This window comes from Anabrus simplex, chromosome 5 (assembly GCF_040414725.1).
Source record: "Anabrus simplex isolate iqAnaSimp1 chromosome 5, ASM4041472v1, whole genome shotgun sequence".
In the NCBI taxonomy this organism is placed as follows: Eukaryota; Metazoa; Arthropoda; class Insecta; order Orthoptera; family Tettigoniidae; genus Anabrus; species Anabrus simplex.
Window position 1 is genome coordinate 239,067,870 of NC_090269.1, and position 24,815 is coordinate 239,092,684.

Consider the following 24,815-nt stretch of genomic DNA (forward strand, 5'->3'; position numbering starts at 1 on the left):
AATCTTAAATATGGCCATTATTCAAGAATTTCTAAATTTCAGGTAATTTCAAAACTGTTTTCTATCAACTACATTCATTCCAATCAATTTTTTAAAATCTTAAATTTTCCAAAATTTGGTGTTACCCAAAATTGTAGAAAATGTGCACTTTTTAGAAAATTTAATTCCAAGAAGGGTATTCTCTTTAATTAACCATTTTTACACTAATAAGTGCCCTGCATCTTCTATATACTCTGTCTCGAAATTTGTAAGCGAAGCAACGTTAATGGCTAATAATTACTTTCAACACTTGTAGACTACACGGTTGGCCAATGAAGGATGTAACTTATGGATACTTCATTTTCTGGAAGAAATGTACAGATTTATATTTGACACTTTCTTGCTGTTAATGGGCATGCAGTTCTCAGGGTAGCAGGCCGTATAGGTAATTGGATGGACTGTTCTGATAATACTGGCAAGAATGTCTGAGAATGTGCTCCTTTGACTATGCCATTACAATTTCTTACTTTTTCAGAACAGTCCGACTCCATGGGTAAATGGTTAGCGTGCTGGCCTTTGGTCACAGGGGTCCCGGGTTCGATTCCTGGCAGGGTCGGGAATTTTAACCATCACTGATTAATTTCTCTGGCAAGGGGACTGGGTGTATGTGTCGCCTTCAGCATCATTTCATCCTCATCATGACGCGCAAGTCGCCTAAGGGAATCAAATCGAAAGACCTGCACCTGGCGAGCCGAACATGTCCTCGGACACTCCCGGCACTAAAAGCCATATGCCATTTCTTTTTACTTGTCAGAACATAATAATTATTATTATTCCTGATGTTTGCCCTAATTTATTGGCGTCGCCACTTGCAGATGTTGCCCACTTTTACGATCGGATGCCATTCCTGATGCCAACTATATGTTGAGGGAGCTATTCACTGTTACGTGTTTCTGTGCTGGTGGCTGTTAGTGTGGTGTGTTGTGTATATATGAAGAGAAGGGTATAATGACGAACACAATTACCCAGACTCCAAACCAGAAGAATTAACCATATGCAGTTAAAATTCTTGACCCGGTCTGGAATCGAAGCCAGGGCCCTCTGAATCGAAGGATAGTATGCTGACCATTACGCCAAGGAGCCGGATTGTGAGAACAATATTCAAACTGATAAAACTGGGAAGGTCATATTTTCTTTTGCTATTTTTTTTTTTTTGCTTTACGTCGCACCGACACAGATAGGTCTTTTAGCGACGATGGGATGGGAAAGGCCTACGAAGTGGAAGGAAGCGGCCGTGGCCTTAATTAAGGTTCAGCCCCGGCATTTGCCCGGTGTGAAAATGGGAAACCACGGAAAACCATCTTCAAGGCTGCCGACAGTGGGGCTCGAACACACAATCTCCCGATTACTGGATACTGGCCGCACCTAAGCGACTGCAGCTATCGAGCTCGGTGGTCATCTTTTCTTATCTCGTGGTATGCTCCGATGTTAAGCCTACCGTACATCCCGTAAAATACGGGACGGTCCCGTCTAATGGTTCAGGTGTCCCCATAACTTTTGTCGACATGCACATACGTCCAGTATTTTCTAAAAATCCATTTCATGCTATGCAAGTTGGAAATAAATACGTTGAATTGGTTTTTCTTTGGAAATATGTTTTCAAATGTGTTATATTATTTGAAAGCATCGTAAAATGGTTGGCACCACTATCGCGCTCACAATTGATAGAACACATCAATCGATACGCCATAGTAAACAAGGACCAAGTTTCATTTTAATTGTGTTTGAGGTCGCTCACCGAACACAATAACAGCACACCTAAACGCGAGTGCAACTTATTAATTAAAGGAGCAGTATTGGTGTTGTATGTCCGGCGCTCCCTGCTCGCTCCGCCAGCCAGCTACACGCGCGCCAAGTGTCATTCTTCTAGCCTCGACGCGCAGCCCTCAGTGCGCGTGCCTGGACCGTCGTGTGTGTACTATAAAGAGGAACTCCCAGCCTGTCCTGATGCCCACTTGCCCCGGTGTCCAGCTCCAGAATACACCCTACGTCGAGCACGGAGGCTACTCCTCTTGAAAATGTGCTTCGACCAGGTGGACTGAATTTCTGGCAGTACGAGGTCTCACCTCTGGTCACCGCTCCTCTGGCCTATTCCGCTGCCCATATCCAGTCATACTAGGACATATTTCCCTAATTTATGCAAGCTCCCTTAGTTTCGCTAAGTAAGAATTCTTCCAACATTGAACTTGCTTTTATGAACTCAGCAAGGAAGGACTTTCCAAAACATTTATGTCAGTACTTCGGATAGTTTTCGACTATCGACTTTCATATCAAGGACTATCTTTTCAAGATAGAAGTGGATGTAAATACTGCAAACTTGTATATAGTGTACAACAGCTAGACTCTTTCTCAAGATTCCTAATTCATTTTGCTTCAAGTTAAATTTCATTTTTATTTGTGTAAATAGTGTATTTTGCATTTGAAGCGAATAATAAAGTTGTGTTTTGTAAATCTCAACCTTGGTTACAACAATTGGTTATGAAGTTTTTTGTACAGTTTGCCGTGCTAGAATTTCCTTCGCACATGGAGGCAGTTTCGATATAACTATCACATCACCAGACTACCAAGAAGCACAGTGTTCAACAGTTGCTCGAAATGTCCAATAGAACATTTGGTGGAGTGTAAATAAATTTACACTAATGAACACGTCCGTCGCTGTGACGTTGTGGTTAGTGTGATTGGCTGCTACCTCCGGAGGCCCGGGTTCGATTCCCGGCTCTGCCATGATTTTTCAAAAGTGGTACGAGGGCTGGAACGGGTCCACTCAGCATCGGGAGGTCAACTGAGTAGAGATGGGTTCGATTCCGACCTCAGGTATCCTGGAAGCGGTTTTCCGTGGTTTCCCAATTCTCCTCCAGGCAAATGCCGGGATGGTACCTAACTTTAGGCCACGGCCACTTTCTTCCCTCTTCCTTGTCTATCCCTTCCAAACTTCCCATCCCCCCCCCCACAAGGCCCCTGTTCAGCATAACAGGTGAGGCCACCTGGGCAAGATACTGGTCATCCTCCCCAGTTGTATCTCGACCCAGAATCTGAAGCTCTAGGACACTTCCACTTAATACACTTGTAATTAACTGCTGATGTTTTATCCCTTAGAAAAACGTTGCAAGTAAGTGTCCCGTAATTTGATGAGAAAAAAAGTATGGTAGGCTTGAAAATGAAAATCCACAGCCTGTTTCCAGTCATTCGACCGGGTCAGGAATGCAATGAATGAAGCTCCCATCTAGCGGCGAGGTTAGGAACTGTGCCGGCTGCCGAAGCCTGTCGCACAACTCTGGGACAATGATTAATGAATGACAGATGCAATGAAATGATATTGTATAGTATCGCTGGAATGAAATATGACGGGGAAAACTGGAGTACCCGGAGATAAACCTCTACCGCCTCCGCTTTATCCAGCACAAATCTCACATGGATTGACCGGGATTTGAGCCATGGAACCCAGTGGTGAGAGGCCGGCGCGCTGCCGCCTGAGCCATGGAGGCTCTCCTATGGTAGGTTTAACCTTTGTTTTTATGTTCTACCGCCCTCTAATTTAAGAAATTATGTACGAGATGGTCCGCCACTGTGGTGTAGTGGTTAGCGTGATTAGCTGCCACCCCCGGAGGACCGGGTTCGATTCCCGGCTCTGCCACGAAATTTGAAAAGTGGTACGAGGGCTGGAACGGGGTCCACTCAGCCTCGGGAGATCAACTGAGTAGAGGTGGGTTGGATTCCCACCTCAGCCATCCTGGAAGTGGTTTTCCGTGGTTTTCCACTTCTCCTCCAGGCGAATGCCGGGATGGTACCTAACTTAAGGCCACGGACGCTTCCTTCCCTCCTCCTTGCCTATCCCTTCCAATCTTCCCATCCCTCCACAAGGCCCCTGTTCAGCATAGCAGGTGAGGCCGCCTGGGCGATGTACTGGTCATATTCCCCAGTTGTATACCCCGACCAAGAGTCTGAAGCTCCAGGACACTGCCCTTGAGGCGGTAGAGGTGGGATCCCTCGCTAAGTCCGAGGGGAAAACCGAACCTGGAGGGTAAACATGATGATGATGATGTACGGGATGAGTCATTCATTAAGTTCGTAGACTCGATGCAGAGTGTCGATCGTATACAGTATAGTGCATAGGTTGAGTCATGGCATTATGACACGTCAGCTTTCTCTCGATCCAACAAGAGGTAGTCGCATGCATACAGTGTAAGAAGAACTACAGTCTCTGTCATGAATGTTAATTGAATTTGAGCAGCGGAACTTGGGAATGTCGCAGTTTAAGCAACGGATACATTTCAAGTTCTGGCAAAAATTAGGCAGATCCCCTAGCGAAACGTTTGAGATGATGAAGCTGAAATCGCCCGTACCACCACGACGGGAAAAAGCAGCAAGTCATGTTTCTTGTCATTTTCATTACCTTCCCAACTTACATTAGGGGCTGCCTGGTCGAGGCGGTAAAGGCGTCCTCGGTTCGCCCGGAAGGACGTGGGTTCGAATCCCCGTCAGGAAGTCGTAAACTTTAAGAAACGAGATGTCCACTTCTGGAGGTGCAAATGGCCCTGAGGTTCACTCAGCCTACACCAAAAATCAGTACCAGGATAATTCCTATATGGAGATGACCTTGCTTTTCTTTGCTTCCCAATTTATATTTGCTAAATTGAGATCACTCCCTACAACCACGTTCCTTTCCGTGCTATTTCCCACAAAGGTGACTATCTTAATCTTATCAATAACCCCGCATCAGCGTCAGCGCCACCCTTTCCAGGGCTGTACAACCCAAAAACGTAAAGTTGCTTATTGTTTTGGGCTTCACGTACAGTGAAAAAGTGGCTTTCAATGCAATGGAATGTGTTCTGGAAGCCTCTGGCCAGTGGTGACATTTATTGAGTAAAAAAAATAATAAAGGAGACAGACACTTCCCCTTGACTGTCTCCTGCCTACCTCGGATTGTCGTCTGTTTGGAGAAAAAGAAAACGGAAGAATTGACGTGGCAATGTGAAGTTTGCATGTGACTGTGCATCGAACATTTCAAGCCATATCACAGACTCAGTAATTATGCGGGGTATACAGCCGCTACATCAGAAGAGGAAAACACCTCCCGTGACGTAAGTACCAGATATCAACATTTCAAACCATTCAAAATTATCATGGAAAAAATGTCCAGGTTACTGTATTTTTAACACACTGCTGTTACTGTGGCGAAGTCCGGCTCCATGGCTAAATGGTTAGCATGCTGGCTTTTGGTCACAGGGGTCCCGGGTTCGATTCCCGGCATGGTCGGGAGTTTTAACCATCATTGGCTAATTTCCCTGGCACTGGGGCTGGGTGTGTGTGTCGTCTTTATCATAATTTCATCCTCATGACGACGCGCAGGTCGCCTACGGGAGTCAAATCAAAAGACCTGCACTAGGCTAGCCGAACATGTCATCGGACACTCCCGGCACTAAAAGCCATACACCATTTCATTACTGTGGTGAATTCGCTTTACATTCTGCGGATACCGGCATTATTTAAACGCCCAACAGACAGATGTGAATGGATTAATCTATTCTGTTCTGATATAGAGTACTCACTAATAATTACAAGAATGCCGACCAGTCCCAGACAGCCCCACACAAGCAAATGACGTTTGCGAGAAACCAGCCATTGAGCAGATACGTCCTTATCGATGGGCTGTACATCTTTCTCTGAAACAAACCCAGCATAAATATTACAACAACTCCCAAAGGGACACAGATAAATGAAATGACACGATATCTTATACTAGTCATTATCATGTATCATAATTGTTCGTATGGTATCTAGGCTTATATTACTTTAGCTATATTTATATTATCAACAATTCAAAAAGTGGGAGTTTCTTAATGAGACTACAGGTTTACATCTTATTGGATGGTTTTAACAAAAATGAGCACTCAATTTTATTTGTAGAAAATATGACCGGTATGTCATAACAGTTCATGGCCAGAAGGGGGCTTATATCATTTGTCATCTGTACGAAGCCTGCAGTAATTATGAACTTCAAAAAATGCGGTAGGCTATTTTAACTTACAAATCAGGTCATTGGATACCCCTGCATAAATAACTGAACGAAAATTTATTAGCACACAAGTTATATGAAATGATAATTTCTTTAGCATCATTATTCTTAGGGAATACATGGTCAAAGACATGGTGTAAGTATAGGTGAGGCGGACCGCTGACTCGTTTCGTTTCGTCTTGCGCATGACGTCACGCTGGTGACAGCTGCGAGTTCCGGCAAGGCGGGTGAAATGCAGTGAATGCACGTCTTAATTCGCAGTTGACTGAAGTAAGTCACTATCTGCGCACTTTTTAGCGATAGATTTGTGTACCGGTTTGAGGAGTAAGGAGGGTGCACTTCCGGTTCCGTTAGTACTGCCAACTGAATAGAAATGAAATCTGGAATGAATCGATAATATGATCGATCGATATGAATTTTCTAAATCTTTGTTTACTTAAGCCAACAACTGTGTCGCACACACATTATATAACATTATATAACATTTTTCGATGCGAATCTTATTCCTAGAGTGAATTCTATAGTTTGGCTTTGCTGTGTAAATGACAACAGTACTAGTACGTAAAGTGTACGCCAGACGTCGCACAGCGATGCACAAGCGATTCATAGTTTGTGTTTCAAAGATTGCCAGTACGAATCTCGAAGATTGCCGAGGTCGACCGCTTCAGCACTAGGGTGTAAATCTATCGCTAAAAAGTGCGCATATTGTATGTTGACAGTTGTGTGCGTTGCTAGGGAAAGTATTTCTTAATCTCTGTAAAAGGAAAATGTGATACAATGCCTGGTTGTGCTATGTATGGTTCCAACATCCACTCCAAGAAAACAAGAATGGGTCGAATATAATATTAGCGAGGTCGTGGGTGAGTGCTCGTCAAAGCGAGGACAAGATTAATTTAAAGCCCGACAAGTTATGGTTTCTAAAAGTAGAACGTTTGTTGTAACAACAATTAAGATAATTGGTAGTAAAATATTTGTTAAATTATTTCTCATTTAAGTTGAGACATTGGAATAGGCCTACACGTATCTTCATACTAGAAATATTATAGAAATGAATGGGCCAGGCTGAGTGGCTCATACGGTTGACCCCAACTTGGCAGGTTCGATCCTGACTCAGTCCGGTGGTATTGGAAGGTGCTCAAATACGTCAGCCTCGTGTTGGTATATTTACTGGCACGTAAAAGAACTCCTGCGGGACTAAATTCCGGCACCTCGGTGGCTCCGAAAACCGTAAAAGTAGTTAGTGGGACGTAAAGCTAATAACATTAATTAGTATTAATTAGAAATGAATAGACAAACCAGCTAACATTTACGAGTGGAGATTATTATATATATATATATAAGGTTTTATTGCTTAAACAGAAAAATAAGTTTAAGCATTTCACAGAGAAAATTGCATCATAAAATGTTAAAATTGACCTATGTAAGAAAATAATATACCTCGTAAAGAAGCACGGTGCATTCTCACTTACTTCAACATTATCAGAGTATGCCATATATGTACAATATTATAGGAAATATGTTTTTTATTAATGTCGTCAAGTTATATTATTAAGATGAAAGCCGTTTCAAATGCTCCGCGCTGTCACAAGGCAGACTGGAGCTCCCAGAGTGACGTCAACATCATGAGAGCGAGGAGACATTACCTGCGCACCTGCTCACCGCCTCACCATTATACTTACACCATGGTTAAGGAATAAAACAGAAAAATGAAGCCAAACTGACTTCAGACAACAAAACATTAGTTAAGGAAATTCAAAACACATGCAACAACGTGAGCATAGTTCAGTCATCTAGTACCTCAAATACTAAGACAGAAAACAACCCTTTGGATGGAGGTCAGCATTACACTTCAAACAAACAAACAAACGAAGTGAACTCCTTCCACAGTGCACTTCTCTTTGTTTTCCAATAAAATTTATCATGTGACCAATGTTATCATAACATACGTCATTCAAAATTTGTTTATAGGTTTCCGGCTTCACTTTCCTTGGGTTCTCAATGGCTGGAGTTGCAAGGATGGCACGTGCTATTCTTCTAAGGAATTCGATGAAACGCATAACTTTGTCCAGATTAACAGTCACGCATTCAGTACAGCACCATTCAAGCAAAAGAGCACGAATGGATAGTACCACCGCTTAGTTTGAATACGCGTAAGGTAGAGACCCGGAAAGACGATCGTATATATTTACTCCCCCATACATCTGTTGACTTCCTTGAACAGACATGACATAGGTACAGACACTTCGTTTACTTGCTCGACTCCACCTTTTGCAAGACGTAAGCCCAGTTACAACTTGCACAGCGGAATTGGTTGCAATTGCTACCTCGTTATTACCGTTCCAGAGGACTATTGTTATATCAGAATCCTTGTCTTTCAGTACACAGTTGCTATCCCGGGGTTCCTTCTTTAAATTCCTGAGTGGTGCTTTCTCAATTCTGTATAAATAAATTGTTCGAATACAATTAACTCCATCTTCTTCTAGGCGCTCCTGAAGATGGTGAGAGTTGAGTAATTTGTGAACAAAGACTGTGCTGTTTGGAGGCAGTATTGCAGAATACAACCTCTATACCACACTGGAGCCAAGAGTTTGACCTAGTTCTTGAACTTCACTAGCTACCACATATGGTTCGAACCTGATCAGTTAACTACCAGAAGAACACAGACACCAAAACTTGAAACCATACTTAACAGGCTTTCCTCCTATAAATTGCTTCAAGAAATGGTTACCGTAATATGGCTCCATTGCTTCGTCAACAGAGAAATCGGTACCGGTACCTAGTAGTTTTATAAGCAACTGAAATTTTGAACTGACATCTACGTACTACAAGTACTATCTGCGCACTTTTTAGCGATAGATTTGTGTACCGGTTTGAGGAGTAAGGAGGGAGCACTTCCGGTTCCGTTAGTACTGCCAACTGAATGGGAATGAAATCTGGAATGAATCGACAATAACCGGGCGAGTTGGCCGTGCGCGTAGAGGCGCACGGCTGTGAGCTTGCATCCGGGAGATAGTAGGTTCGAATCCCACTATCGGCAGCCCTGAAGATGGTTTTCCGTGGTTTCCCATTTTCACACCAGGCAAATGCTGGGGCTGTACCTTAATTAAGGCCACGGCCGCTTCCTTCCAACTCCTAGGCCTTTCCTATCCCATCGTCGCCATAAGACCTATCTGTGTCGGTGCGACGTAAAGCCCCTAGCAAAAAAAAAGAATCGATAATATGATCGATCGATATGAATTTTCTAAATCTTTGTTATTTTAAGCCAACAACTGTGTCACACACACATTATATAACATTATATAACATTTTTCGATGCGAATCTTATTCCTAGAGTGAATTCTATAGTTTGACTTTGCTGTGTAAATAACAACCACCGCCGTCTCAATGTCTATATACTGCCTGCTCTATGCTATGCGGTTAACATGCTTCTCAGCGTGTGCTCTTAGTGTCACGAACCTCCGCTAGGGGCGCCAGCTAACGCACCCAACTTATCTCCGTACCCGCGTTGTTGTGTTCTAGTGCGTTTGCATCGAGCATTTATGTGTGTGTCTCTGGTTGTAAAATGATTAACTGGTGTGTTCCTCTCGGTATATCAAGGCAGGAAATCCAAATTCTTCAGGTGTGAGGATTCCTGTTATCCCCCCCCCCCCCACCAAGTAAAGAACTTTGGGAAAATTGGCTTAACGCTATATCAAGGCAAGGATCAACCAAGGGTAAGCAATGGATTCCATCCGATTATTCTTGTGTTTGTAGCCTGAATTTTAGTGATGGAGCTAAAAGATAAAACTAAAAGAAAAATATATTGAAGACAGAGAGCGTGCCTAGTCGGTCTTCGAATTACCCCCATTACCTTCAAACCAGAAAAAATTCTCTACGAAAGACCATACAGCGACAAGATATTTCTTCGGAAGAAATCTGTGATAAAACAAGCTCTTCAACCGCAGGAAATACATTGGATGACGAGTACGAAATTCATTTGAACAACGATGTATCAAACCAACTCAATATTCCAACGAGTAAGAATGACAGCAGTGATCAGAAAATTAGACATTAGAGGCTCCGATCAAGAATTCTGAGACTGCGATAACAGCTGATGAGTAACCATAATGAAGTTAACAGACTACGGACACAATTCGAAGACAACCCAGAAAGTGATCGTCTGAATAAAGTAAAGGAAGCAGCCAAATATAAAGGGACAACGACCGTTTTTAAAATTAAATTCATTATTTTCGCATGACAAAACCCGGGCAGTCAGAACAAATCAGGCGGTACTATGTGGTGTGGGGAATAGTATCCCAAAAGGTTACGAATATGGCAGGACTCCTGGTCTAGTGTCAGCTCCGTCACGAAGTACTCTGGACAGGTAGCCTAAATAGAAAATGTTGATAGTATTTGTCAGGATTTCCCAATTAGTGAAGGAAAGACTTAGAGGTGAATGTAAAACTCTCAGACCAACAGAGAGGAGTGTAACAGTGATCGCCGATTAAATGGTTGATCAGGTACGGCTTCTCTACGACCGAACCAGTGACAAGTTCATTTGCGTGGTCAATGTTGAAGGTGTATGCGGTACATATATTGTAAAATCTTCTGCTCTCGCGAATAAACTGTTGTGTTTTCTTGTGTAATCCGACTTGTAATCCGAGTTCTCTAGTCCTGCTGTCTACTTCCTCGTTAAAGGCTTAGAAGTCTCCGATCTATCACTTTTAGCTCAGAAATGATTACTGAAATGCTTTTCGGCAAAACAATCCAGATTGTGTGCATTTCTATTCACCAGCAGATAAAATACTTACAATGGTTGAATGATGATATCATCGAGTACGTTAAAATAATTCGGTTGGAATCAAAACGTGAAAAACTGAAGTGCCTGACTAATAAGACGGCAGATGCTGTCTCGCTAACTGTGAAATCTATAGTGGAATGTGTGTCTTATTTGTTACAAAAACGGTTATTTTATGTTCTGACTAGATGATTTTCTGGAGACGCAATATAAGCTCTATTTAGTTCAGTGAGATTGGGTGGTGGATTTAATGACATGACGAACGCACGCATTATGTGCCGTAAAACGCATTCTGAAATCTGGTTATGAACAAAGGGTCAGCGAAATAGTGATAGGAATGTTTTGCGTCCACTGCTGGTAAATAACAGTAATAAAAGGACTGAAAAGGTGCTCCGTTACTCGTGTCGAGAAAATTCTGAAATGTTTATGTACCATGCAGCAGTGGGCAGCAGTGGGATGATCCTAATGTATTTACTGTAACTGGTAAGATTTTATATATTTTACGTTTCTATATCTTAAGCCAAGCTCAAATGTGAAATGTAAGGTTTTGTATGTGCATTATCTTTTCAGTTAGTAACATGTTAAGAATTATTTTTCATTTTATATAGGTTTTACGGACGAACTCTCATTTAACCAACATGTGCTCTGGGTGCGGTAAGTGCTGCCATCTGCAATGTCGCTGCAAACGCAATTCTCGCGGCATAGATCAGGCAGTATATAGAGATTGAGACGGCGGTGATAACAACAATACTAGTACGTAAAGTGTACGCCAGACGTCGCACAGCGATGCATAAGCGATTCATAGTTTGTGTTTCAAAGATTGCCAGTACGAATCTCGAAGATTGCCGAGGTCGACCGCTTCAACACTAGGGTGTAAATCTATCGCTAAAAAGTGCGCATATAGTACGTAACACGACCTAATACGTTGAAAGTCTGTTTCGATCTTCAAGAAGAGGATGAACTTTGTATAGTCTATTTCCAGCCTCTGTCTTAGAATTGTCGTCGATGCGAACCTGCAGATTTCACGAAATCCAACCGTCTTTATACAATATTAACGATCGCATTATTTGTATGAGGACGCTGTGGTAATTTATGGCACATGGACATTCAAACAGATATGCATTTATACATATCTTCATGGGATGTGTGTATTTGATTTCCCTTTTGCATAGCGTACATGGCAGTCACGACACAAATGATGAATAAAATCTCAATAATTTTACGAAATATGTTTATAGGAGCTATACGGTACTTCAACTCAGAAACTCCTACATAATTGAAGGCTATGGTTGTGGTTTTTCCCTTGAACCGTTCCGTCGGTGACAGAATAGCATAACTTGTCATGGGTTGAGTAAGCCCGCCTTTCCCTAAGTCGCGGATATGAGCTGTTTGCCCCTCAAAATCACTTCTTTGATCATCCTATCACTTTTCACTCCATTATTTGAAGGCTGAAGCCTTGTAATGGTTTTCCGAGTTCATATTTATCATCCACATTGTTTAGAATATTTATAATTGCCTCCGCATCACTTTGTGGCCATGGGCTGTTACAACATACCTGGCAATGAACACCCAGTTATAACGTTAGGAAATCACGGGAATGACCTCATCCTGATGTACTATTTCAACCCAACCAGAGGGCATGTAAATACCTATAAACTGCTAAAAACTAAGTACATTGCTCACCTTTGCTCCGTTCCGTCATCTGCCGAAGCATCTCGGGATTTGCTGGTGTCAAGTGATTCCCACGGTGTTTTACGGTGTTCTCCGCTTGTGGCATGATGATCACAAGTCCTTGCTCTACACCACAAACAAAATAACTTACCACTCATCGCTTGTTGAAAGAACGGCGGGATTAGAACATGACACAGTGCCAATAGGCTGTTATACTTGTTTCAGTAATCCCTCCACCATTAGAATATTTTCAAATTAGTATAGGTTTTTATTAGGGTAGGAAGTGCACGTCTAGTGGCCATGATCGTTAAGGCCTCAAGTCGCTATGGTCTGACACACAGGGTTAGCCAGTTCGAGTCCCGTTGGTGGAAAAAACCGCCATCAGAATGTTGGCCAGCAGGGTAGGAGAGGTGATGATATACGTTTCCTAATCACTAGATTGCGTGCCAAGAGTCTGGATTCAGTTCCACATCTCTCCGCAGTGGTCATTAGGGTTGGGCACTATGTCCCTGTTTCGGCACACTGTGCCGGTGCACAGTTATGTTCTGTTGTTCCAAAACACCGAGTGTCAGTAGATGGCTCAACTGATTAACAACATGTTAAGTGATCGGAAGTTCCAAGTAATCACTGGATGCAAGATAAGCAAGGAGAGGAAGCTGAACAACGGATTGCCCCAAGGATCAGTTCTCTCACCATTATTGTTCAACTTATATCTCTCTGACCTTCCTGACACTTCATCCAGAAAATTCTGCTATGCCGACGACTTGGCTCTAGCTGTACAAGATCAGGTAATGGAGACGACTGAAGAGATTCTGACCAAAGACCTGTCTTTACTGGAAGACTACTTCAAAATCTGGAGACTCCAACCCAGTGCGAGCAAAACAGAAGTGTCCTGCTTTCATTTAAATAATCGTTTGGCGAACGTGAAACTGAATGTTAGTTTCAGAGGGAGAATTCTTCATCATAACTGGAACCCAAAATACCTTGGTGTCATCTTGGACCGTACACTATCCTTCAAACAACACCTCCTGAACTTAGCACAAAAGTTGAAGTCTCGAAATAACATCCTTCATAAACTGTGTGGAACTACTTGGGGATCTTCAGCAACCACTTTGCGATCTTCAGCCCTGGGTTTGGTGTATTCAAGTGCCGAGTATTGTGCACCTGTTTGGATGAACAGTCATCATACAAGGCTTGTTGACACCCAGCTTAATACCACAATGCGCATCATATCTGGCGCAATCACATCTACTCCAGCTCATTGGCTTCCACTGCTAACTGGTATAATGCCACCTGATCTACGCCGATCTAATGCCCTTATGAAGGAATTTCACAAGATCTCAAGAAATCCTAGTCTACCCGTGAATAGTGACCTGCCACTTCTGAATCTTAACAGACTAAAATCACGCCATCCAACTCTGCGTGATGCCTCTAACATGGATGCTAAAGATTTTAAATCTCTTGATGAGTGGAAAAGTAGATGGGAAGCAGCAACGGATGTGCGCCTTCATACCTTCTTCTCAGGTCCCAGACTTCCAAGTGGATCCCACCTACCACGCAAGACCTGGACTGCCCTGAATAGAATCAGAACAGGACATGGTCGGTGCAGAGCCGCTCTCCATAAGTGGAAAAAGCTACCTAACCCAGACTGTGACTGCGGAGCTCCACACCAGACTGTTCGTCATATCGTCAGGGAATGTAGGATTCGAGCCTATCACGGTGATGAGGATGACTTCCTGCTGCTAACTCCGGATGCTGCACGCTGGATCGAAGAATTAGACATTCAATTGTGAAGCACAAGTTGCTTTGTTTCTCAGCTGTAAATATGTATATATGTATATTACTGATTATGTCTGTATAAGCCATACGCTAAATAATAATAACCGAGTGTCAGTTGTTTCGAAACATTTTCAAGCGAGACCGAGACAGTGACTCGCTGTACCGTCAAAAGCGCTACTAGGCCTATGTACTCCCCTTCGCCCTTCGCCCTTCGCCTGCTAGCTGAATGTGTGCCACCACGTGCTGGAGTGTTCTGTGTTCTGTCTTCTACTTTGTTCTGCGAGTTCCGTTGCACCGGCCACTGGCCTTCGATACAAGCGAATCACTTAAAGTGTTTTGTTTTCAACTGTTCTCGTTGTTTCCATTGAAACCTAGTAACATATTGTATACCGTACAAAAGACGGTGAACTTTGCAAAATGTCACGCTGGAGTTCTGTCTGTGATATTTGTAGACACATCTGCTGACGGAGTAATTGCGACAGGTGTATTTCAGAATGAATTAAAACGTTATTATCCTAAAAGCAACACTTAAACATGATTATTGCATATTTATTTATTTATTTATTTATTTATTTATTTATTTATTTATTTATTTATTTATTTATTTATTTATTTATTTGCATATTTCAGTGTTCCGACTTTTCCTTCACGTCCCGTGCAGCTTTACGCTGGTCGTAACTACACACATCACATCCGGTATAGGCACTTTTCTGCTGACGCGGTGCATGCCACGTTGCCTCACGAGGTGATCTCTTCCGCACAGTTACAGTTCCGCGTGCCGTGTGCCGGCATAGTGTACCGAAACACTGTACCTCAAGCTCCTACTGTTTCGAAACAGCTGACTGCTCCGGTCTGTCCAACACTAGTGGTCATATGGAGTGAGGGCATATGACGCTGTTGATGGTGATTCATTCGTCGGATGGCGATATTAAGCCTTGAGCAGACCCCTTAGCCTTATTCGATAGGAATAGGATATGTGCTGATTCCGGGTTTCATCCTCTCCCTATCTCATCATCATCATCATCATCACCATCAACTCGCACTTAAACGCTCAACTCACCCTTCAGTTTTAGATGGAAAGACCTGCACCAAGAGAGCCGATATGTCCTTGAACACTCCCGGCACTACAACTCATACGCTAAATAAATAAATAATGGAAGGAGGTATTTTTTTCTAAAGCAAAGAAAATCGGATTTTTCTGCATCCGAAAACCTTAAATGTCAACACACTTCTTTAACTCTTAGTCCTATAAAAACTAGAGTCCATCAAGTCTGTTCAGAATTTAATTCCACAAACAAAAGATTAGATTCGCATTTTTTTTTTTTTTTTTTTTTTTTTTTTTTTTGTAACTGCAGCATTCATCCAGGAATAATGTTATCTCTTTTCTGGCACGTGTTTTATCCGATACAAATCAAAATAATTGGTAAACTGTCAGACCCCAAGACGCAACAGCCCTGGTGGGTCTTGGCTTGCCAAGCGGCCACTGCCTAGCCCGAAGACCTGCAGTTGTCAGTCTATTCAACAAAATAGATTTAGAATAGCATTTCCTACGAAAATGTCAATATGCAGTTTCTTCGTAGTTCCTAACAGTTTACCAGATAAGTGTGCTTTCAGATACGCGTTAAGGGAGCATTTCGAGCACGCGGGCCGCAGTGCTGGTACAGCTGGGTGGATTAGGGTGAAAATGTTAGTAGTGCAACAATCGTTATACTTTTTTCATTGTGTGTAAGCAATGAAAGAAATTGTGGACGAAGCCAGAGGAAATGTACATCTGGGACCCTTGAGCAGTTGACGCTTTAAGTGATGTAGAGGCTGCAGTGGTGACGGTGATTATTGTTTTTAGAGGAATTATCACTGAATAACAACCCTTTATTCACACTAATCAGAAGGAAAAAAGAGTTCTAACACTTCGAAAAATGAAGGTACCGGCAAAATAAAATAGAAAGGCCATGAAAGGCGAAAAAATAAAAGTTCCCTAGGCTTCGTAAAAGCAACAATTGGAAAGATGAAATGAGGACTCAGACTCAGCTAGGGGAAGCTCCCAAGAAGACAGCCCCTGGATCACCTTTTTAGTCGCTTGTTACGACAGGCACGAGATACCATGAACGTATTCTACCACCCCTACCCACAGGAGGAATAGAGACTGAGGAGAGAGATTAAACTTGACAAGACAACGCCCTGTGGATAAGGGTGGCAAAATGTACCCACCGTATCCCCTGCCTGACGTAAGAGGTGTGATTAAAGGGGGGACTAGGGTCTATCAGCTTGGGAGCGTCGGTTGGCGACCACGGTTTCCTTAGCTGAGTCTAGTATTGCTTTCCGCTTATTTGCGGCAGGCTCCTCGCTATCCGACCTTTTGTTATTTGCCGACACGACGATATTAGGTTAGCGAGGCCTTTCATTTTCACTCGCTTAGTGGCCCTTCGCTTCCTTTCTCCGATACCTTCAAAGTGTCAGGCTTCTTCCATTTTCCCTTTGTGATGGGGGCGGTAGAATAGCATCCACGATATCCCCTGCCTGTCGTAAGAGAAGACTAAAAGGGGCCCCAGGGATTCTTAACTCGCGAGCCCTTAGCTGAGCCCTAGCATTGCTTCCAGTACTTGTGCCGAACTCCTTGCTTTCATCTATCATATCCGACTTCCCTTGGTCAACACTTGTTCTTTTGCGATGCCTAAGGAATCTTCCATTTTCATGCCCTTCGTGGCCCTTTCTTGTCTTGGCCGATACCTTCATTTTCTAAGTATCTGACCCTGTTAAAACAGGATGGTTGCCCAGTTGTACTTCATATTAAAACAATAATCACCATCACCACCACCACCACCACCACCACCACCACCACCACCACCACCACCACCACCTCTGATTAGTGTTAATACAGGATCGTTGGCTAGTTGTACTGCCTCACAAAACAATCACCACTACCAGAACCACAACCACAATATTACAATAAAATTGTCTTAACAATAAGAACACGCTAACTAATAATGATGACTATGATAGTCGCAACAATTAAAAAACCAATATTATTGTACAAATGTACATTTTAAAATATTAAAAGATTTGAACTCAGAAAAGCTAGATTTAGCTAAAGAAGTTGGTAACCATGTTGACTGTTGTTACCAACAATGTGCAAATCCTTCTAATTCTGACTTCAATGCGGGTGGAGCCGGTGGGACTGCTAGTCATTGAAATGAAATGGCGTATGGCTTTTACTGTCGGGAGTGTCTGAGGACATGTTCGGCTCGCCATGTGCAGGTCTTTTGATTTGACACCCGTAGGCGACCTGCCCGTCGTGATGAAGATGAAGATGAAGACGACACATATACCCAGCCCTCGTGCCAGCAAAATTAACCAATGATAGCTAAAATTCCCGACCCTACCGGGAATCGAAACCGGGACCCCTGTGGCCAAAGGCCAGCACGCTAACCACTCAGCCATGGAGCCGGATTGCTAGTCATCAATGTGCATCATATCCACATATTGTAAGATTGCAGTTTAGTTTATAAACTATTAACGGTATTTGTCCTGGTGTTTAGCAAAGGACAAGAACAACGAGTATTGGTTAACAAAAACCCCATATATCAGGAAATGAAGGGAGCGAGTGAATGAGAAAATGAACAATATTAGCGTTTCATGGAACTTATTTCTGAGAAATTTCAGCGAAATTTCCACAAATGAACGATTTTTCATTGATCGTTTTGATCAGAAGATGAAATGGGATTTTATTAAGGCTATCCCAAATTACTCGGGATCATCCCAGTTTCGAAGGAATTGTCCCCTGTCCCTCAAGATTCCTTTGGGGCAGGTATTTGTCCCGAACTGCTTGCTATTCTGGTAATTATTTTTCGTTTAATTTTCAACAAAATTAATGTAATAACAACACTGTCATACCTGAAGATGTGGGATGTGCACTAGGAAGCTTACAAGCTCTGCTGGATTTTTATTAAAGTTGTATCAGAATGGGATGTTATAAAACTGTGCATTTCTATGGTTGAAATTTTGTTACAGAAGACAATAAAACTGAAAGTTCGTTTATTATGAACTAGCAAATGTACCCGTGCTTCGCTACGGTATTCTACATTGCATACGGATATCGACGTAAATACTGTGCGTGCAGCAAATGAGATTGTTTTAAAATTGCATGTCTCTTAGCCTTATCCGAGAAATAGCATGGGGAGGTCCCCGTACGTTGTTTCCAATGTAAAGTGAGGGTTGCGGAGTTGTGATGATAACGCCAGGCTCACTTGCCTACTGCCATTCACAATCGAGTTGGCAAGTTTACATTATAATTGCAGGCCCCAATGCCTACTGCGCGGTCACAATCGATTTGGGGAGTTTTAGTTACAATGGCAGACCCATTTCCTACTTTCAGACAGGTTACAGTTGAGGAGTTTTTATTATAATACCAGGCAACTTCCCTACCACCAGTCAAAATTGAGTTGTGCAGTTATCATTATAATGACAGTCCCTTTTTACTGCTGCTAGCCAGCTTACTGCCAGTCACACAGAATTAGTGAGTTTCCATGAAAATAGCAGGCCACTATGCCTAATGCTAGTCAAATTTTAGATTGGAACATTTGTTTATAATGGCGGGCACCCTGGCCTAGAGCCAAACACAATAGAGTAGGGGACTTTCAAACAAAACTGCATGATCCCTTGCCTTCTGCAAGACAAATCGAAAAGTGAATTATTCATTAAAATGGTAGGCCCTCCTTACTAATGCCAGTTACACAGGAGTTGGAGAAGGACCCCATTCCTACTGCCAGCAGTCAAAGTCGGTGTAGGGAGTACTGATTACAATAGCAGACACATCCTTTCTCGATCGCTATAAATCGACATCAATGAATATATATACAGATGGACATACGAAAGTATATGAATGTTTACAATATTGCAGACCTTCATTTACAGATTAACTGCTGCTAAACGGTACGTCATATCGACAAAGGATTGTACCGTAAGGCGCAGTATTTAGCGATCTAAATGGCTGGTCCTATGATATTTTCTCGCATCTAATCTATTCATGGGTCAGATTGAATCAAAAACGTTGAATAGGTTGAAATTTGTGTAAGAATATCTTACATTGCATTACTTTTCGGATAATTATGTGACATAGCATTTGGCTCACATATGGGTACTGGGTGGGCCAATGTTCGTGTAGAGTTTGATCATACTATCTTTCCTGTAAGTGATTGAAATGATGCACATGAGAAGAAAAGGTTTAGAAATTAATTTCCATTAAGGCAGGTAGATTTCCATAAAGTTTGGTTGTGTGTATTTTGAGGGAGTGCAAAATCACGGTTTCGGTTTCGTATAAACCCCCAATTAGTTCAGGGATTTAGAAACAATATTTGCCCTAAAACCTCACCAAAGGACAGGTGGATTCTAAATATGAAGTTTGGTGGAAATATATCCAGTAGTTTTCAAGTTAGAGAAAGACAAACAGACCAACAAACAAACAAACAAACTAACTAACTAACTAACTAACAGACACCAAGGAAACCTACCCCTGGACAGATGGATGCTATATATAAAATTTGGTTCAAATATCTTGTTAGTTTTCAAGTTGTAAGAAGTACGCTTTAGACGCACCCGCTGGGATTTGTACCGAAAAACGGTCCGTTAATGATATCTCCCTTACTAAATCCTGTTATCGAAATGATGCACATGAGAAAAAAAAGGTTTAGAAATTCATTTTCATTAAGGCAGGTTGATTTCCATTAAGTTCGGTTGTGTATACTTTGAGGGAGTGCAAAATCACGGTTTCGGTTTCGTAAAAATCCCCACTCAGTTCAGGGATTTAGAAACGATATTTGCGCTAAAACCTACCCAAGGAGAGGTGGATTCTAAATATGAAGTTTGGTGGAAATATATCCAGTAGTTTTCGAGTTATAGAAGGACAGACAAACAGACAAACAGACAAACAAACAGACAAACGGACACCAAAGCTAAAAATGATGCAGATGGTCATAATTACACCTGAAACGGATAACTGTACGGAAATTTCGCCAAAATAATCAATGTACAGACACACGGTCGTTACGATTTTATTTTTTGCGCTAAAACCTACCCAAGGACAGGTGGATTATAAATATGAAGTTTGGTGGAAACATATCCAGTAGTTTTCAAGTTATAGAAGGACAGACAAACAGACAAACAAACAGACAAACAGACAAACAGACACCAAAGATAAAAATGATACAGATGGTCATTATTACACCTGAAACGGATAACTGTACGGAAATTTCGCCAAAATAATCAATGTACAGACACACGATCGTTACGATTTTATTTTTTGCGCTAAAACCTACCCAAGGACAAGTGGATTCTAAATATGAAGTTTGGTGGAAATATATCCAGTAGTTTTCAAGTTATAGAAGGACAGACAAAGAGACAAACAGACAAACAAACAGACAAACGGACACCAAAGCTAAAAATGATGCAGATGGTCATAATTACAGGTGAAACGGATAACTGTACGGAAATTTCGCCAAAATAATCAACGTACAGACACACGGTCGTTACGATTTTATTTATATAGATGACGGATAAGCATGAGCACGTTGAAAAGTGCAGACTTCCACTTCGAGATTCATATCTCCTAAACGGTTTATGATATTAAGAACCGGTTTGCGCCATCAGACGCCCCATTTATCGCTCTACATGTTTGTTTCTAAACCATTTCCTCGTATCTCCCATATTCAGGGGGTAAATTGAGATCAAATTTTGAATAGGGTGAAATTTGGGTGCATTTTTAACATTTTACATTACTTTTTGCCTACTTATGTATAAGCTAGAATCATGAAATTTGGTACACATATGTCCCTTAATCGTGCCAATGTGCGCACACAACGTGATGATCCTATCATTCTTATAAGTGTGTCAAACAATGAAATATACTTGTAAAAATCACCAAATTTACGAACAATCCAGAAATACGGCCAAATTTAACGTATAAGGGAGAGAGATACGACAAAATGTCACAGGACCAAAGTTGTAGATCACTCCGAATTGAAGGGACATTGTGCCATCCGTTTTGTGATACGACTTACCGTTTAGCCAAAAAATAGCTCAAAAGGAATGTCTGCACAGTCATTAAAATTGCCTCCATATTTCGATATCTTTGGGGGGTAAAAAGTGAAAAATTTGAACATCTTGGAATTTTCCCGTCGGTTAGGGACCAAAAGCTATAATTTCACCAAATTTCAATTGTCTACTTCGTCTGGCAGGTTGTGCCGCCATTTTGATTTGGGGGGATAGGGGATAAAAATGAGGAAATTCTCGAAAATTTTTAAGCCCACGAAACCTATAGGTTATCGTTTTGGATATACTATACGACTGTGTTCTTATGCTGAGCCCAAAATTTGAGCCCCCCCAGCGTGCCCCCTTCAGGGAATTTTGAGAATTTCCGATTTTTCTAGGGATCTTGGGGGCATCAGTTTCCTCCGTACCAAGTTCCAAATTTCTGAGATTTCTGGATGTGCCTCATTAATTCACGTCTTTTTTCATTTTTAAATATTTATATATACATCGCTCCAGCCCGACTTGCTTTTATATATATAGATGACAGATAAGCATGAGCACGTTGAAAAGTGCAGACTTCCACTTCGAGATTCATATCTCCTAAACGGTTTATGATATTAAGAAACGGTTTGCGCCATCAGACGCCTCATTTATCGCTCTACATGTTTGTTTCTAAACCATTTCCTCGTATCTCCCATATTAAGGGGGTAAATTGAGATCAAATTTTGAATAGGGTGAAATTTGGGTGCATTTTTAACATTTTACATTACTTTTTGCCTACTTATGTATAAGCTAAAATCATGAAATTTGGTACACATATGTCCCTTAATCGTGCCAATGTGCGCACACAACGTGATGATCCTATCATTCTTATAAGTGTGTCAAACAATGAAATATACTTGTAAAAATCACCAAATTTACGAACAATCCAGAAATACGGCCAAATTTAACGTATAAGGGAGAGAGATACGACAAAATGTCACAGGACCAAAGTTGTAGATCACTCCGAATTGAAGGGACATTGTGCCATCCGTTTTGTGATACGACTTACCATTTAGCCAAAAAATAGCTCAAAAGGAATGTCTGCACAGTCATTAAAATTGCCTCCATATTTCGATATCTTTGGGGGGTAAAAAGTGAAAAATTTGAACATCTTGGAATTTTCCCGTCGGTTAGGGACCAAAAGCTATAATTTCACCAAATTTCAATTGTCTACTTCGTCTGGCAGGTTGTGCCGCCATTTTGATTTGGGGGGATAGGGGATAAAAATGAGGAAATTCTCGAAAATTTTTAAGCCCACGAAACCTATAGGTTATCGTTTTGGATATACTATACGACTGTGTTCTTATGCTGAGCCCAAAATTTGAGCCCCCCCAGCGTGCCCCCTTCAGGGAATTTTGAGAATTTCCGATTTTTCTAGGGATCTTGGGGGCATCAGTTTCCTCCGTACCAAGTTCCAAATTTCTGAGATTTCTGGATGTGCCTCATTAATTCACGTCTTTTTTCATTTTTAAATATTTATATATACATCGCTCCAGCCCGACTTGCTTTTATATATATAGATGACAGATAAGCATGAGCACGTTGAAAAGTGCAGACTTCCACTTCGAGATTCATATCTCCTAAACGGTTTATGATATTAAGAAACGGTTTGCGCCATCAGACGCCTCATTTATCGCTCTACATGTTTGTTTCTAAACCATTTCCTCGTATCTCCCATATTAAGGGGGTAAATTGAGATCAAATTTTGAATAGGGTGAAATTTGGGTGCATTTTTAACATTTTACATTACTTTTTGCCTACTTATGTATAAGCTAAAATCATGAAATTTGGTACACAAATGTCCCTTAATCGTGCCAATGTGCGCACACAACGTGATGATCCTATCATTCTTATAAGTGTGTCAAACAATGAAATATACTTGTAAAAATCACCAAATTTACGAACAATCCAGAAATACGGCCAAATTTAACGTATAAGGGAGAGAGATACGACAAAATGTCACAGGACCAAAGTTGTAGATCACTCCGAATTGAAGGGACATTGTGCCATCCGTTTTGTGATACGACTTACCGTTTAGCCAAAAAATAGCTCAAAAGGAATGTCTGCACAGTCATTAAAATTGCCTCCATATTTCGATATCTTTGGGGGGTAAAAAGTGAAAAATTTGAACATCTTGGAATTTTCCCGTCGGTTAGGGACCAAAAGCTATAATTTCACCAAATTTCAATTGTCTACTTCGTCTGGCAGGTTGTGCCGCCATTTTGATTTGGGGGGATAGGGGATAAAAATGAGGAAATTCTCGAAAATTTTTAAGCCCACGAAACCTATAGGTTATCGTTTTGGATATACTATACGACTGTGTTCTTATGCTGAGCCCAAAATTTGAGCCCCCCCAGCGTGCCCCCTTCAGGGAATTTTGAGAATTTCCGATTTTTCTAGGGATCTTGGGGGCATCAGTTTCCTCCGTACCAAGTTCCAAATTTCTGAGATTTCTGGATGTGCCTCATTAATTCACGTCTTTTTTCATTTTTAAATATTTATATATACATCGCTCCAGCCCGACTTGCTTTTATATATATAGACTAGCGAATGTACCCGTGCTTCGCTACGGTATTCTACATTGTATTCGAATATCGAAGTAAATAGTGTACATGCAGTAAATAAGATAGTTTTAAAATTGCATGTCTCTTAGCGTTATCCGAGAAAGAGCATGGGGAGGTCCCCGTACGTTTCCAATGTAAAGTGTTTGTTACGGATTTGTGATATAACGGCAGGCTCACTTGCCTACTGGCATTCACAATCAGGTTGGGAAGTTTACATTATAATTGCAGGCCCCATTGCCTACTATGCGGACAGAATCGATTTGGGGAGTTTTCGTTAAAATGGCAGCCCCCTTTCCTACCTCCAGACAGATTACAGTTTTTATTATAATGGCAGGCAATTACCCTACTATCACTCGAAATTGAGTTGTGCAGTTATCATTATAATGACAGGCCCCTTTTCCTACTGCCAGCCAGCGTACTGCCAGTCACACCAAGTTGGTGAGTTTCCATCAAAATAGCAGGCCACTATGCCTAATGCCGGTCACATTTTAGATGAGTACATTTCTTTATAATGGCGGGCACCCTTGCCTACTGCCAAACACAATCGGGTAGGGGAGTTTTAAACAAAACTGCATGCTCACTTACCTTCTGCAAGTCAAATCGAGAAGGGAACTATTCATTACAATTGTAGGCCTTCCTTACTAATGACAGTTACACAGGAGTTGGAGAAGGAACCCTTTCCTACTGCCAGTCAAAGTCGGTGTGGGGAGTACTGATTACAATAGCAGACCGACCCTTTCTCGATCGCTAAATCGACATCAGTGAATATATATAGATCGACATACGAAAGTATATGCGTGTTTACAATATTGAAGACCTTCATTTACAGATTAACTGCTACTAAACGTACGTCATATCGACAAAGGATTATACCATAAGACACGCCGGATTTAGTGGCCTAAAT

The 24,815-nt window shown here is 41.7% G+C and overlaps 1 protein-coding gene across 3 annotated transcripts in view; it reads right to left on the reverse strand.

Annotated features, from left to right (window-relative positions):
- LOC136873933 (uncharacterized) overlaps positions 1-24,815 on the reverse strand; it is a 223,359-nt gene that overhangs the window by 112,299 nt on the left and 86,245 nt on the right. The window contains exons 2-3 of one of the 3 annotated variants that reach the window (XM_067147294.2): positions 12,516-12,629; positions 5,589-5,702 (exon numbers count right to left, since the gene is read on the reverse strand). The exons of 1 other annotated variant lie outside the window; for it this stretch is intronic. In XM_067147294.2, coding sequence (XP_067003395.2) covers positions 5,589-5,702; positions 12,516-12,629 — 228 coding nt within the window. The remainder of the gene's footprint in view (positions 1-5,588; positions 5,703-12,515; positions 12,630-24,815) is intronic. One more of the 3 variants, XM_067147295.2, reaches the window with a different exon arrangement.